This window comes from Excalfactoria chinensis, chromosome 7, assembly GCF_039878825.1.
Source record: "Excalfactoria chinensis isolate bCotChi1 chromosome 7, bCotChi1.hap2, whole genome shotgun sequence".
Lineage (NCBI taxonomy): Eukaryota > Metazoa > Chordata > Aves > Galliformes > Phasianidae > Excalfactoria > Excalfactoria chinensis.
In genome coordinates, this window is record NC_092831.1 from 22,451,068 (window position 1) to 22,465,820 (window position 14,753).

The following is a 14,753-nucleotide window of genomic DNA, read 5'->3' on the forward strand; positions in this document are numbered from 1 at the left end:
GGAGACAAGACACAATTTGCGTCACTGTGTCTCCTCACACTTTCTTGTGCACCACCTGTTCCTCACTGGCAGGACAGTTTCAGAAACAGAAAACGTCTTGACTCCGTGTAAGCACTGCTTGGCAACAATTAAAACATCTCAGTTATCTATGCTGCTTTCATCTGAAATTCAAAGCGTAGCACCATTTGAACTACTATAAAGAAAATTAACTCTACCCCAAACAAATCCAGCACACAAAGTTAGAAGTCAGATATGAGGAAAAGGAATTTATCACTGAGATAGTAGTTATGGGGGTGAGATTATGTAGAAAGAATGTAGCCTTGGGGCAGGAGGAACCACATTTCAGAAGAGTGCATGTGCTGGAGGGCAGCCTCTGCCTGAGGAGGTGGCAGAGAGAGGCCAGGGACCATGAGGTTAGAAGGCGAAAGAAGTGAGATCTGAGTGGAATGTTTGGATGAAAGACAGTGAAAATCAAAATGAAGGAAGAGGAGAAATGAATGAAAATGGAAAAAGGAAACACGTGTTTGTGACCCAAAGTACTTTGTTATAGGAAGTACTTAGTTATAGGAAGCGTGTCATGGAAAAACAGACTGCTTGTACCCAGGAGGTTGACTGCAACCAACAGTTGTATTTGTAAGAAACATTTCTAGTTGCAGTCACGGTGTCTTTGTGAAGTAGGAAAGCACTGACAGAGGAGAGAGGCAAAGTTGGAAAGAGTAAAGAGGTTGAAAGGCAACAAAGGATCTTGTTGGTGTGGGACTACAAGGTGAACATCTCTCACACTCAGCCCTGAATGCTGTGTCTTTTAGCTTGAGAACACACACTGAGTGCCTCAGGCTCTGCTGGCGCATCATCAAACACCGTCTGAGAAAAAAATATATATATTATTGTGATCAACTTTCAGAATGCTGCCAAATGTACCCCAAAGGGTACCGTGGGCTGGATCATTTTAAAACAAAGGAAGCAGTGTATTCTAGCAATCCCAGATTTACTGAGACACAGAAAGGGAGAAGGTATAGCTCCAGATTTGAGCATAAAAGAACCAAAGAAAGAGAACAAATACGTGTTTACTGGACAGCAGAACTTGCTCCAATTGTTATAGCTTCTGCCAATTACATTCTCACTCTAGGAGAGAATGCAGTTGTCATTTCTGCGCAGGGGTAACTGATAAGGTCCCTGAGAGAGGAGGACAGAAGTGAGCTGCACCAGAACAGATATGTTGGTTTTGGGAAAAAAATAAAAATAAAACAAAAAAAATCACTATTAAAATAATTTTTCCTGGCAAAATGTTAGATTTTGAAGAAAGGCAACATGTTTTTGAATCCTAACAACCTTATTTGTTTTAAAGCTTGTTTTTACAGAAAAAATAGCTAAAAGTAGAGGGGAAAAAAGAGAGAGTAAATCTCTCTTCATGTGAACAAATCTTTAGCAGGGGTAATGAAAGAAATTAAATCACTGTTTGAAGAAGAGTAAACCAATAATGAAAAGTAGGAGACGATCTGTAACCCTGTCCTATTATTCACAAGTTATTTGGTACCACTGTATGAGCATTACAAAGACATCAACCTCAGGCACCAGAATTACTCTTTTGCATTTTCTAGCAGAAGTATGACAGTCAGGAATGCTAAATGCATCTAATTCATTAAACATCATTTAGAAACTGTTTTTCCATTGTGCTATCTGCCCTAAAAGTAGTATTACAAACATAATAAATAACCAGTTCTAAATGGTTGTAGAACACTTTACCCTAGAGGGTCCTAAAGCATTTTCTGGATACAGATGGATCACAGGCCAGAATTCAGCGTGCAGCACACAAGCAGGGAGGGAGGGAGAAAAGCTTCTGACCCAAGGCCCTGGGGCATTGAGTTAGTTCTTCTCTCAAAAGTTTCTCATGTCTGCACTAGAGCATGCCAGAACATCAGGGTGGAAGTCTGACATAAGTGAGCCTCCAAGATATCACAGGGATGAATGAATCCTTCTTGCCACCCCAGTCTGGTCTTCCATCAAATTCCAGGACCAGGACTGAGAGGAGCATCCTGCCCTACTGGATATCAGCTGCCACATGGAGCAGAGCCACCAGCTTCAGTGGGAGAAGCCTGGTCACCACCAGCAAGCAAGCACACACATACTGTAAGCTAACGTAAATTAGAAGTCTCTGATCAATGGCTATCTGCAGGGAGTATGTTGTTGATGGCAACAGCACCTATCATGACAGATTCAACCAGAAGTAACCTTTGCGGAAGTGGACATCAAAGGTAATTTAACAGTATCTTTCATCTTCCTGTCTGTGACAGCAAGCCATGAGATAGGAAAAAAATAAGCAGTAAACTCCACAGGTGTGGGCGACAGCTAATGCTGACATAGCTGTAACGTAGTCAGGGGTTAAATAAAAAGGTCCTTCTGATTATCATATAATTTCCCCCATTGCCCACAAACCACTTCCTTTTCTACCCATGAATTCTTCTCCATGTTCACAGCAGACAGAAAGCTGATGCCTCTTTCTCAGGCAAGCATGAAGTCAGTTGCAGTAACTTTCTGTCTCCTCTGCTTTCAGTTTGAAGCCTTGTGTGGTAAGTAGTATTTTGGATTATTCTCCTTGTAGTGATGTTTCTACGGAATATAACCTCCCCAGTGAAGGGAGAGAGTAAATGGGATGTGATAGCAAGGGGTTGGAGAAATTACAATAATTAAGGGAAACAGCTGCAAAAAGACTGCTCCCAACTTTAAGGAAGCTAGAGTTGGTAGGAATAGAATTCTTGCTAGCACAGGGTTTTTAGGCTGAAACAAAGTACAAGTTTTCATTGTTTGTATTCTCTAGCTCATCTGCTCAGTGTTATCCTCTAGCTGTTTAGACTATAGTGCTCTAGCCAGCTTCCATTGCTGGGCACAAAGTCTTATAGCAGCATGACAACAAATAGCTTAATAACAAAAGCTAAGTTACTGATATTAATGACGGTCATGTTTGGGCAGGGAATTTTTGTACTGTGAGAAATGTCTATAGCATGCAAGAGTGGATGAGATCACTCTGATGCAGGCTTGAAATGTGGAATGACTTAAAAGGCGGTATAGCTCTTCCAGTGTTGTGTTTAAGAGACAGGGTGACAGTGCTGATCTTGCCCAGCAGTAAACATGGATGTAGCATTTTGCAAAGTTCAGTGTTTTATCGCAGCTATACGAAGCAAAATACCAGAGGTCACATTTATCTGTGGCCTCTCTGAAACCTATGTATTTCATGGCCAGCACGGTATTTTATGTGGTATGAAAAATCAAAAGGTTGGGTTAAATCACAGGGAAGGAGGATTGTGGCAAGTATCTCTAAAGGGACACCAGCTGTTGTACTTCTACTCTCCTAAAAATTCTCTTGAAATCTATCAACTAAAACATCTTCTCAGTTTCTCAGGTAGTCAGTTTAGCAGCTGTTCTTGGCCAGCATGCTTCTACATGTGGCTGGAGCCATCTAAAATGCAATTTCCTGTAGGAAGAAATAGGCTGCAATTCTAAGGGTGAAATTCTGCTTGATACTGGAGTTTTCCCCTTCTTTCTCTCTTCCTTCCAACCTAGAAGATACAACTTTGGGCAAGGCCTGGTAAGAGGAGATTGCAGGAGGAAGAGATTGTTTCCAGTGAGAAGTGGTATTTCTCACATATTTTTCCTTACAGTGCTTTTGCCATAACAAATATTAATTATTATCATTATTTGTAAAAAGAAAAGAACTGTAAAACACGAGCTTGATGTAATACACATTAGCACTATACCCTCATTTAGAGTGTGTTAGCAGTCTGGAATTGTGGCAGATTTTTGGGAGTAGAAACAGAATAACTTATGAGGGTGTTTATTTGTGTAGTTTATAGCAAGCTCTACTTCTAATCTTTGGATTTGGATTTGGATTTCACTGTAAATAGCTCACAGAAGGTGATATATAAGTGTGTATATACGTACTGTGTAATTTGGTAACCAAACTGTGATAAAGAAATTGTAAGCCTCTTACGTGGATGAACACTGGCATCGAGATTTCAGAATATGGAGCAGTAGGGCTCCACAGCACATGAGGTTCTTGGCTCTAAAAAGTTGTACGTGAGCTTTTGCAGGCCAACATTTGCAAAGTATTACCACTGTTTACCCACAGATCTCTGGCTGTCAGGGGAAACAATGGTCATTTCCCAGAAGGGTGTCTGAAGCACCACCAGCAATAGCTCCTGTGATAGCGGTATATTTTATATTCATTTCCATATTTCACAACAGATCTTATAGCTTAAAAACAATTCAGATGATGGTTTCTTTGAGTAATTATGGTCTTTACTAGCTTTGCCCTAAAGCACCGCTTTCCTCTCTTAACCTCTGATTCTCAAATGATAGGAGCATGTTAATTTCAGGTTTATGGCTGATTACTCTGAATAGGCAGTATTATCTCTCAAAATGCCTTGAAAGGCTAAATAACTGTAGCTGCATAAAATAAAACAATATACAAACAATATAAACAAAACTGTAAAAACAGTGTGCAGTTTCATTATGTGTTTAGTAATAACGAAGCAGAAGTGCTTGTTTTAAAAATGGAGTCTGCACCATACTCAATCATTTTCAGAACCAAACACATCCAAGTGAAATTATGCTTTTCTTTTAATCAGATAATTAGTTTTCTGAAAGCTGGGGCAGGTAAAACAAAATGCAAGTAAACCAAGCAAGAGTACTCTATTCTATTCTCCTACCCTAAAAATCATGTTTTAAAATTAATCTGTTAGGACCTAAATGTACAGTGGTTCTTGATATTTGCAAATGGCATTGGGTCTGCTGAAGAGCAATGAGAAAGCTCAAAATTGCAGTCCCATTAAAATGAAAATAACCCGCCTTCCAGTGGCCTCCGTGTCTGAGCATCATTACCACAGAAATTTCAAAGCTTCTGCCAAAGTATTTCCCATTGCAGTAAAGATGAAAGTAAGTAAGTCTGTCAAAACAGATGAGATGGATATACCTGTTATCCAGGTAACCTCTTAGATAAATTTACATGACTGTAAGTGCACATATACTATGTATATGCAAGCGTATATATGGATGCATATATATGCACACACACACACACACACACACACACACACACACAGTTCCATAGTTCAGCATTACTCTCTTATAAATGTTCATCCTCTGGATTCACTTGACAACATGATCTGCTTGACATGAAGTGAGCTAGGGACAACTCTACGCAACACCAGTGTGACACTTCTATAATATCAATGAAAGATTTGTTTCTTCTTATCTCAAATTCCTTGTTATGGTTGAACCCTGCAGGTGGCTCAGCACCACACAGTTGTTCACTCGCTCCCCCCTTCCCAATGGGATGGAGGGTGGGAGAATCAGTGAAAAAAAGGTAAACTCGTGGGTTGAGATAAAACTATTTACTATGATAGAGAAAAGGAGAAGGATAATAGTTATGACTATACATCTATGTATGAGTTTATATAACAAGTGATGCACAAGTGATTGTCTCCACTCCCTGACTGATGCCCAGCTAGTCCCCTGAGCAGCAGGAGAGAACCAGATATACTCCCACCTCCTTCAGAACTCCTTCTGCATGGCATCATATGGTATGGGATATCCCTTTGGATATGAGTCAGCTGTCCTAATTCTGTGCCCTCCCAACTCCTTGGACCCATCTCAGAGGATGACTTTGGCTCTGTACAGCAGTGCTTAGCTATGAACACGGGTGTGTTAGCAACATTGTTTTTCTCCCAGAATTAAAAACTTAGTGTCATACCAAACACTCTGAAGAAAGCAATTCCATCCCAGCTGAAGCGAACACACCCCTTGAATTACAGTTACCCCTTGAATTACTCTGATAGTGGCTTAACAAATGACATTGCAAATGCATCTGGTCATTACCCACAGTGTCCATAGGATTACCCTAGGAATGAACCAATACAAATGAGCACAGGAGAATGGCAGTCAGCTGTTGGGAGGGGGAATAAGCTACATTTTAGTATGCAGGGAAAGAGAGAATTCACATCAAGACTGATGCAGAATAGCTAGTGAGCTGGAAATTCATATCAAACCTCACTCATTGTGTTTATCCATGTAGATAATTTTGTGTTTTAATCTCAGGCACTGCTAGTCTCATTTTAAAATGTGCTCCCTTTATACTGTGCTAAACACACTTTTCTATATGGTCACTTGTTTCAGAAGAATACTAATTGCGTCACATTTTCCAGAATGCTCAATCACTGAAATACATTACTGAGTCTTTCTTGAAAATAGCCAGTTACAGCTTCTGGGCCTGAAAGGATGCAAGATGATCTTTCAGCTTGCCACAAGGTCACATGAACTATGTGCTTAATCACCTCTCCCTGCCCTTTTCCATTAAAAACAAGGATTAAAACCACAATCTCTAACAAAGATTTCAAACCACCCAGTATAAAAGGGCGATTTCATTAGCCAATAGCAGAATTAAACTGTTCTCAGAGGCAATCAGATGAATGAAATTCCAAGCTGTTGCTGTGAACAGAGTATCTGGGGGCCAGTGCTACTGCTGGACTCTGTCTAGCTCTGGGTCAGCACCTGCTTCCTTTCCCCCTCCTTCTCCCTCTCCTTCTTCCTGACCCTTTCCCTCTCCTTCTTCCTGACCCTCTCCCTCTACTTCTCCTCTAGCAGTAGTAAATGCAGAAGCATCAGCAGCCAGTGGTATCTGGCCAATTTACACACACACCACACTCCCTGGCTTCTGCTGTACCAACACACTTTCTGCTTTCTTTCAGTACCTAAATAATTAGGCACAGAAATAATAAGTCTGCTGTTGGACCTAATTTTAGAAGTATATGCTATCAAACTACAGGACACTGAAACTACAGAGTGTTTTAAAACACCTTCATTTCAAATGTTGTTCTCACAGCAGCTGTTTTTTTCACTATGCAGTGTACAAGTCATTGAGAGCTGTTTCTTTTGACCTTTGCTGTCAGCTTGTCAGGCTGTATACTGCTCTGAAGGTTTAAACAGTCTGTATCTGGGTCTTTAGTTTGTTTAGGGCTTTATTTCAGTGTTGTTTGATAAATTGTGTGTTTTTTCCATCTCAGCTGCACACTACCAGTACAAGCTACCTTGTCTGTTATCACACATTTAAGTCCTGAAAGAGGTACAGATATTGTAACTGTTGCTGTTTGACACAGGACCACTGGCTGTGCACAGTAGGCCAGGGAAGAATGTGATAAATGGGAAGAGAGTGAATCAAAAAGGGATAACAGTTAGTATAGCTTTCCAACTGCGCACCAAAAAAACATCTTCCAGAAGTGTATTACCTTTGCATCACAATAAAAATATTTTAAACAACCATTCTTTGCAATGTCCTTGCCAGTGGTTATAATTAAGAAGCAAGAGTTCAAAGCAGAAAGAAGCATGGACTCTAAAGGATTATCCCAGTTCAGAAAGAGAGTTGAGAACATATGACAGTACATGAATGACAATAATCTTCAGTCCCTGAGCATATGCAGGCTGGATGTCTTAGATTACAGATGTCCTGGGAAAATGGATTACTTATACTGTGTAATCAGTGCAATACCCAGTAGAGAAGTAAAATGCTTCTGTGCAGACCTAGACTACCATGTAGCATTAACAAGAATATGATGATGTATCAAAATCTTTATATGCAAGTATTTGCTCATTATTTCCTTCACATAATAAAATCCTAATGTAGAGTGTATTTCAATCTAAGCAGCTTCTGAAGAACTTGAATGACCAGAAGACAGGAAAAGCAGATATAAGTTTCACAAGTTTACACCTGTCTGCATATGACACAAACCTCTAGTTTTATAGCATTGTGAAAAAGGCTAAATGAAACACTGTTAGACTCTGCTATGCCTACTACTGACATACAAGGTATTTCAAAGTACATGTCACCAATACAGCCAGAAAATTCTCAGTGTTTCCACAGTGGATGGTGATGCAGGCAGAAGGTCAAAAAAGCCCAGAATAACTATTAAAAGTGTGCCATGCTTCTGTAACAGAAGCTGCCCGAGCATGATGGACTGAAAGCAGCTTGACAATCATGAATGAAGGAAGTTTTTTTTCTGCTGAAAAAAAGAACAAAGCTCTATGCACTGCTTGGATATTTTCTTGCTGTTAATCTTGTAGCACCTTCCAAATAGGTATTCATCCCAAAAGAGGCTTTGATGCAGTGTTGAAGTGCAGTGTGAGGGAGAAATGGATAAAACGTACCTTGAAGTGGGAAGTCATTAAGGTCTGGAAACAAAGTATAATGCAGGCTTATTGGCAACACTGGATTTGTGAGAAAACAACAGTGTGCTTTTTAATTTGGGGTGGATTTCCTCAGTATCTTTGGGGAAATTCTACTTTCACCTCAGTTAGTATTTATTAAGTAAACCTATTGTTTCTACAGAAGTGTTTTATGAATTTCCAAGTGTTACATATGTTATCAGTATTAATTCCTGCTCAACTCATTTTTTTCCTACATAAATTTTTACACTTCAAGCTTTTATTGTACCATGGGATTTTACAGTGTGGCACTGAGACAAGATAAGACAGGCTTATGACACAGGTATGAGCACTAGAAAATAACTTTGGCATCTTAATATTGAACGGCTCAGCCTTTGTTCCTGCATCTCTCTTCTTGAATTTTAAGAAGGCAACAATTTTATATTTTTCAGGAGCTGATACCTGCTCATCAAGACTGTGCAAAAACATTGGTAAGACATCTGCATAATTTGGTTTATGGTTTAAATGCCTTTCTAGATCAGAAAATACTGCCCTCAAAGAAGTAGATTGTCCTTTTGTAATAGCACACCCCAACTGTTTGTTTTTTTTTGTTGTTGTTGTTTTTGTTTGTTTGTTTGTTTGTTTGTTTGTTTTTTCCTGACAGGATTCCTTTGCTACTGATTGCTGGCTTTACAAAAGTGAGATACCGATAGGTCCTCAATTAGTTCATTTTTTTCTTCTCCAAAAAAATCAAATTCGGAACATTTTGCAGCATTAGAGAGTTGTGCAACATCTGTCAATGCTTTCTGTCAGTGTTTTTGAGAAGGTCAAATATGATTATTGGATTGCACGTGAATGTATGCATGCAGTTATATTTGTCCTCTACCTCTCTCATTATGTTGATGATAAAGGTCATATAACCATCTAAGAATATGAGTTCAAGCCTTATGGCACATCTCAAACCAGTATCTCAAAAGGAAAATCTTGTGGTCAAGGCATTATATGTAGAATTTTGGGGTTCAAATCCTCTTTCATGTTCTGAGCTGCTGCATTAGTGTTCTGATTATGAATCCTAAACCAAAGATAATTATCACCATCTTCATCTTGTCTTGTTTTGTCTACAAATAGGACAGCAAGACTGAAGCAGGGATTATATGACCACACGTTCATTGGTCAAAGGAGACCTTTAAACATTATCAAATAAGTCACTGACCCAGTGCCTGTCAAGTCTTATAGCACATAGCAGTCCAGCTGTTAATCTCATTTATTTTCTCAGTAGTGTATGATGCACTGGTATCTCAAGATATGGGCTGCTTTGCAAAGCCAGCTTGTTCTGAGTACTTTAAGCTCCAATCACACAGTTCACTTGCTTTGTTTTAATGAGTTTCTTAATGTCTTTGAGAATTTCTTCATTGCTGTTTGAGTGATTGCACTTAACTGTTTTCATTTTTTCAGACAAACTTCAGGTCTCAGACCCCCAGGGGATAGTAGAATTTGAAAATGGAAACTTCAAGTTAATATTCCAAAACCCCAAAAATGTGAATGAGTTCAGCATGACCCTCCTTAAAGGGAATGAAAGGAAGGCAATCTGTGCACTCCATATGAATAAGAATAAAGCTGTCCCAAAGAGCAATGTCACCTACTGCCGGGCAGAGCATTCAAATACCAGCACCACCTTCATTCTCTCAAATCTGGACAGAAAGCACATCGACACTTACACCTGCTGCCTGGAGCGTTTTTTACCCCCCCCTTACATAGGCTGCCACTTAAAAGAAACCTATTTGTACATCCAAGGTAAGTTTACTTTCCTTCTCCCCTCACCTGAGTTTCCTCTTGAGTAGACACTAAGCAGGGTTTAGTGAAAGCAGCAGTGAAAAATGTGACTGAAGTTTGCACAGACAGTTTCAAGAGAACAGAGAATACTCAGTAAGGAGCTGGTGGCAAAGGAGCAGTATTGATAGAGAGCTGAGCATGCCCTCCCTGTACTTATTCATCCTACTCAGAAGGTTTGCAGCCAGTGCTGAATTCTGCACATCGCTGGGGGCACCCGAGGTACATAGAAAAGAACTTGGACTAACTCCAAAAGACTTACTACACAAACATTAATTTTGAATTACCTTTCACTTGGTGGCTCTTTAAAATGTTAAGTTGAAACAGTTAATATATATTTTTTTCTCCTCTTCTTGGTTCTCCATATAGATGAATAGCAGTACTGTATTGTCTGCTGTCCTTCCTTCTCCATCATTTCCCATTTCTCAACCTCAGGGCTAAACAAAGATAGAAGCTGAAATACTGAGGCTAACATCATGTGGTTGGGTCAAATGATCTACTATCCCCCTCTGTGCTTAAAACACATTGATCTCAGAATCAAGCTGTGACATCCTTTTTTTTTTTTTTTTTTTTTTTTTTTGTCAGCAGTGTTTTCCAATGCTGTCAATTTCCGTTTGATCTGATAGCCACTCACTCATAACTATTGCTGCTTGCTTCATGCCTTATTGTATTTTCTCCCAGATCTGAGCAAGGTTCATCATGTGCTCCCAGGTTTGCCTTTCTGTCCAAACACGACAGTCAAAAGCCCCTCTTCTTTGGAGCAGGCAACCCTTTATATCACCCATGTCTCTTTCTGAATATAAGCATACACTTTCTTCACATCTCCAAATCTGAAATACCATCATGCTCTCAAGACTGCCTCTGTTTCCTTCCAATGTACTCCTTTAACCTTCTGCACCAACAGTTAGGGTTTCACCTCTCCATCTGGAAAACAACAGTGTTCTTTTTCCAGTTGTACACAGTTTTCCAAGGCAGCTTTTCAACTTGGGAAATCCTTCTCCAGACATGATTTGTCTGTTTTGTCAGATATGAAAGAAAGAAGGGGGGATAATTTGAGAGGTTATCTATAGGGGAAAAAATGGTACTGATTCTCAGCGATGACTTATTTGCCTCCTTATCTCCAGATAAGGAAGACTGCTCTTCACAAGTAATCACGTCATGGATAATTATTGGCCTGATTGCATTTGCCCTGATTTCCTGTATCTGCTGTGTAGTAACCTACCGCTTAAGGAACAAGGTAAGCAGGTCCCTAAGATTCTGCACAGTCCTTCTTCATTGAGGTCATGGAGAGGGAACTTCATTTTAGAAGATTTAGAGAGTGGGACAGGTACATACTCAGCAAGTAATGTATTTTTGACAGAGATGCAGTTGTTAATTTACCACTGGAATTCAGTCACTGATGACAGCAGCTCATTTAATTTTTTCTAAGACAGAATTGTCTATTGATTTAAGGGTTGGGAATCATGGAAAAGAGGAGAAAAGCTGCACAGGTCAGCAAAATTACTTTGGTAAGCAATTCACCTGATTGTTTTCCTCAAGAGAGGGAAACAAATCATCAGTGGAGCAATTCCAGCTCTGTTCTGGAGCAAAACCATTAAAACAAAGAACCAGTCAGCTCAGGAAAGAAAGGAGATCAGGGGCATTAGTCATTTTTCTGGATGGTGTGTATTTTTCACTTTTAGTTTAGTTTGTTCTGTCCCAAATTTTCTACCTTGGTGCCTGCCTATTCAGATTTCAATATTCCCACTGAAAACAGTCAGATTAACTGCCCTCTTTAAAGAACAACAGCAGGAGTGATGGAGGTTAGTGACCACAAATTAAATCCACAGCATTTTCTCTCTGTTTGCAGAATCAGCAGTGTGAATCCAACTCCCATGAGTTCAACAGTGAATACATGCCCATGGCAGCAGTGAATGCAGCTAAAAAAACAAGAATCTGAGGTTGTATTAAGCCTACAAGTGCTTCAGTTTTGCTTGTATGTGTTGCAAAGTATTCTCTGGGAAAGAAAGAACAGCTTGCTGCATCTCCCATTGATTCTAGGCGGGTAGATGGGTGGGAGGGGTTGGGGCAGTACCTTGTAAATGTAGTTTTTACTGCCATGTGGCAGGAAAGGAAAAAAAAGCAAAATCTTTGGAAAGCTTTTGAATCAGAATGGTGGGCTGGTTCCTAGAAATGCAATTGCTTCGCATCAGTGCACAGTGATGATCTTATGCATGAGGTAGAGGTGTATACTGCTCCATTCAGATTATTCAAATGCTGTGTGATACCCAAGATCTCTCTGAGGAAGTGATTTGCTAAGATTTGCTCAGGGTTACTGGTTAGGAGCAAATAATCTGTAAAGAATGAGTGATTTCCTAACTACTCAAATGCTTGCATGGTAGCCAGAATCAGTTTGGATATAGAACAGAAGCAGAGCTTGGAGTGATTCAGATATACATAGGTTGCATGTAACTTATTATCCACTTCTCTTCCAGGTTTAAGTTGCTTATGGAACAGAAATTCTGGCAGCAGAAGTTTCCAGCTACTTGAACCTGGATAGCAGGAAATCAGCATTTCCTCACCTTCCTCTGCCTCCCTGAGCTCTTATGATGGCCCTGTGCTCAGTCATGATACTGATATCTAGTACTGGTACTACTAGTTTTGCTATCACCTTGTGCGTCAACTGGCATACTGCCTGATCCACTGACTTGTGCATGAAGTGCTTACAATGTGTTAAAGATGTCAGCTTTTTGCTGAAGAAAATGCTGTGTGTGTTTGAGGGTAGATTCCTATAGTGCCGCTACAGAGGGAACTTCTATTTTCTACAGTCTCTATGGTAAACTTTCCACTGGGAACAAAAGAGAAAGACTACCTCCATCGCCATTCTTTGCACAAGCCCTTTTTTGCACCACACTAGGAGTAAGCAATATGCACACATTCTCCTGCAAACTGTGAGACAGCAGGGAAACAAAACCTGAGAAAGCACAGCAGAGACTTTACTATGACTCAGAACCTCAAGTACATGCAGCTGCATTTTTTCTTATTTGTGCTGTTGATACACATTTGCCATTTGTACATTAGGAGCCCTCTTATCTAATTAAATTGTGGATTCTTCTATCAAAAGACAAATTTTTACTATAACTGATTCTTAACTTAGTTCAAACCTGCAGAATTGCTCCCTCAACGAGGAGGTATGATCTCTTCGTATCTTAACAGCCCAAATACAACAGAGTCCACAAAACCAGCATATTTGTGAACTCTGCTTTGCAATTATCTTCCTCTTGTGTTTTGACATGAAACTTTTGCCACTTCCCTAGTGCGTTTAGGGGTTACTTGACCATCAGATTGCTAAGAGCCTATAATATGAATGAGATAATTTAATGAATGAATAAATTAATGAAGTGATCCATCCTTCACTCTATTTGTGAAATCCACCAAAACTCTGGACCATAAATCACCAACTGACCCTACCTGAATATACTGCTAATATTTGGCTGCATGAAGCAGAGCAGTGAGCTGTTGAGTCTCTTTGTAATTCTTTGGCAAAACGAATATTGGTCAGAGGATGCAATTCGGTTTGTCTGGTAAACTGAAGGCTGGTTTCAAATTTGATAGGGTAAACAGGGATCAGCAGAAATTGAAAGGATGTAAACTAGTATGTCAGGAACAGAGTTTCCCTCAACAGAAGCCTAAATATAGAGAGGTACTGCAGACAGAAGGTGCAAATTTTTCACTATGACATTAAGGAAAGGGAAAATGAGAAGGGTACTGAAAGAATCAAGAAAGAATCACTGAAAGAAGTGAGGACTGCCAATTTAGCATGAGCTAACCCACTACGAAAACCAGCTCCTAGGTATGGATGTAGAGGGGCAGCCTGGCATCCTGGGTAACATTCTTTTCTGTTGTTCCATCACATAATTTTGCCAGTTTACTTAAGCTCCCTACCAAACAAAACTATTCTCCACAAATACATCCACAGACAAATGGCTTTAATATTTTGAAAATGGTTGGTAAAAAAAATGGATTTGAAAATTATCAGTGAATAATCTCTACAGCTTACAATAAATGTTTGATATAAAATACCGTGTAACAGAGGAATCTTACTGCTTGGAACTTCCAACCAGAATGAGAAAGAAATTTGTGGAGTAAAGAATTCCTGAAAGAATGACAAAAAAATGAGGTTTGCCTTGAGATGCTGCAGTGAAAAAGATGTGTCAAAATATGCCGTACTCTAGAAAGACAAATGGATTGAACCCACAGTAACAAAGCTTTGGGAAGTGTCATGTTTCATCACTGCTTTTTAATTCTTAATACAACTTATTTTGTTATACCACATATTGTTAGGAAACATAATGACTGCATTCAAGTCATATGAAAGAAATAAGCTATGCAACATCCACAGTTCAAGAGGGAGATGGTAGGGGCAATTTATAACCGTATAGGAACTTAATGGGAAACATAAAAAGAGGAAAAAAAAAAGATTAAAAAAAGTGAAAAGCAAAAATTTGGAGCTGTTTCCATGCAATGAGGGAATCACTTTGTTTTGATTGGTTAGTTTCCTGGTGTTTTGTTTTGTTTTGTTATGTTTTGTTTTTCATGAAAATATCTTTTTTTCTTCTTGCCCTTGTTCTTCATTTCTTTTAATCTTTTATGCCATCCCCAGTAATGTTTTAGGAATATTTTGGGACATTTTTTAGTTTCTTTCTGCCACTTCAAAACCCGCAAATAAAAAGGAGAGGGAAGAAAATGAA

At 39.4% G+C, this 14,753-nt stretch overlaps 1 protein-coding gene across 1 annotated transcript; it reads left to right on the forward strand.

Moving 5' to 3' along the window:
• Positions 1-2,446: 2,446 nt before the first annotated feature.
• Positions 2,447-12,627, forward strand: ICOS (inducible T cell costimulator). The gene is made up of 6 exons (XM_072342438.1): positions 2,447-2,570; positions 8,646-8,684; positions 9,649-9,987; positions 11,148-11,260; positions 11,873-11,963; positions 12,498-12,627. The coding sequence occupies exons 1-5, from the start codon at positions 2,468-2,470 to the stop codon at positions 11,960-11,962; spliced, it is 684 nt and encodes a 227-aa protein (XP_072198539.1). The 5' UTR covers positions 2,447-2,467; the 3' UTR covers position 11,963; positions 12,498-12,627.
• The last annotated feature ends 2,126 nt before the right edge of the window (positions 12,628-14,753 follow it).

Coding starts and splice junctions, on each gene's coding strand:
- ICOS (XM_072342438.1), top strand. CDS start 2,468: ATGTTCACAGCAGACAGAAAGCTGATGCCTCTTTCTCAGGCAAGCATG. Junction 2,571..8,645: donor TCAGTTTGAAGCCTTGTGTG/GTAAGTAGTATT, acceptor TATATTTTTCAG/GAGCTGATACCTGCTCATCA. Junction 8,685..9,648: donor AAGACTGTGCAAAAACATTG/GTAAGACATCTG, acceptor TCATTTTTTCAG/ACAAACTTCAGGTCTCAGAC.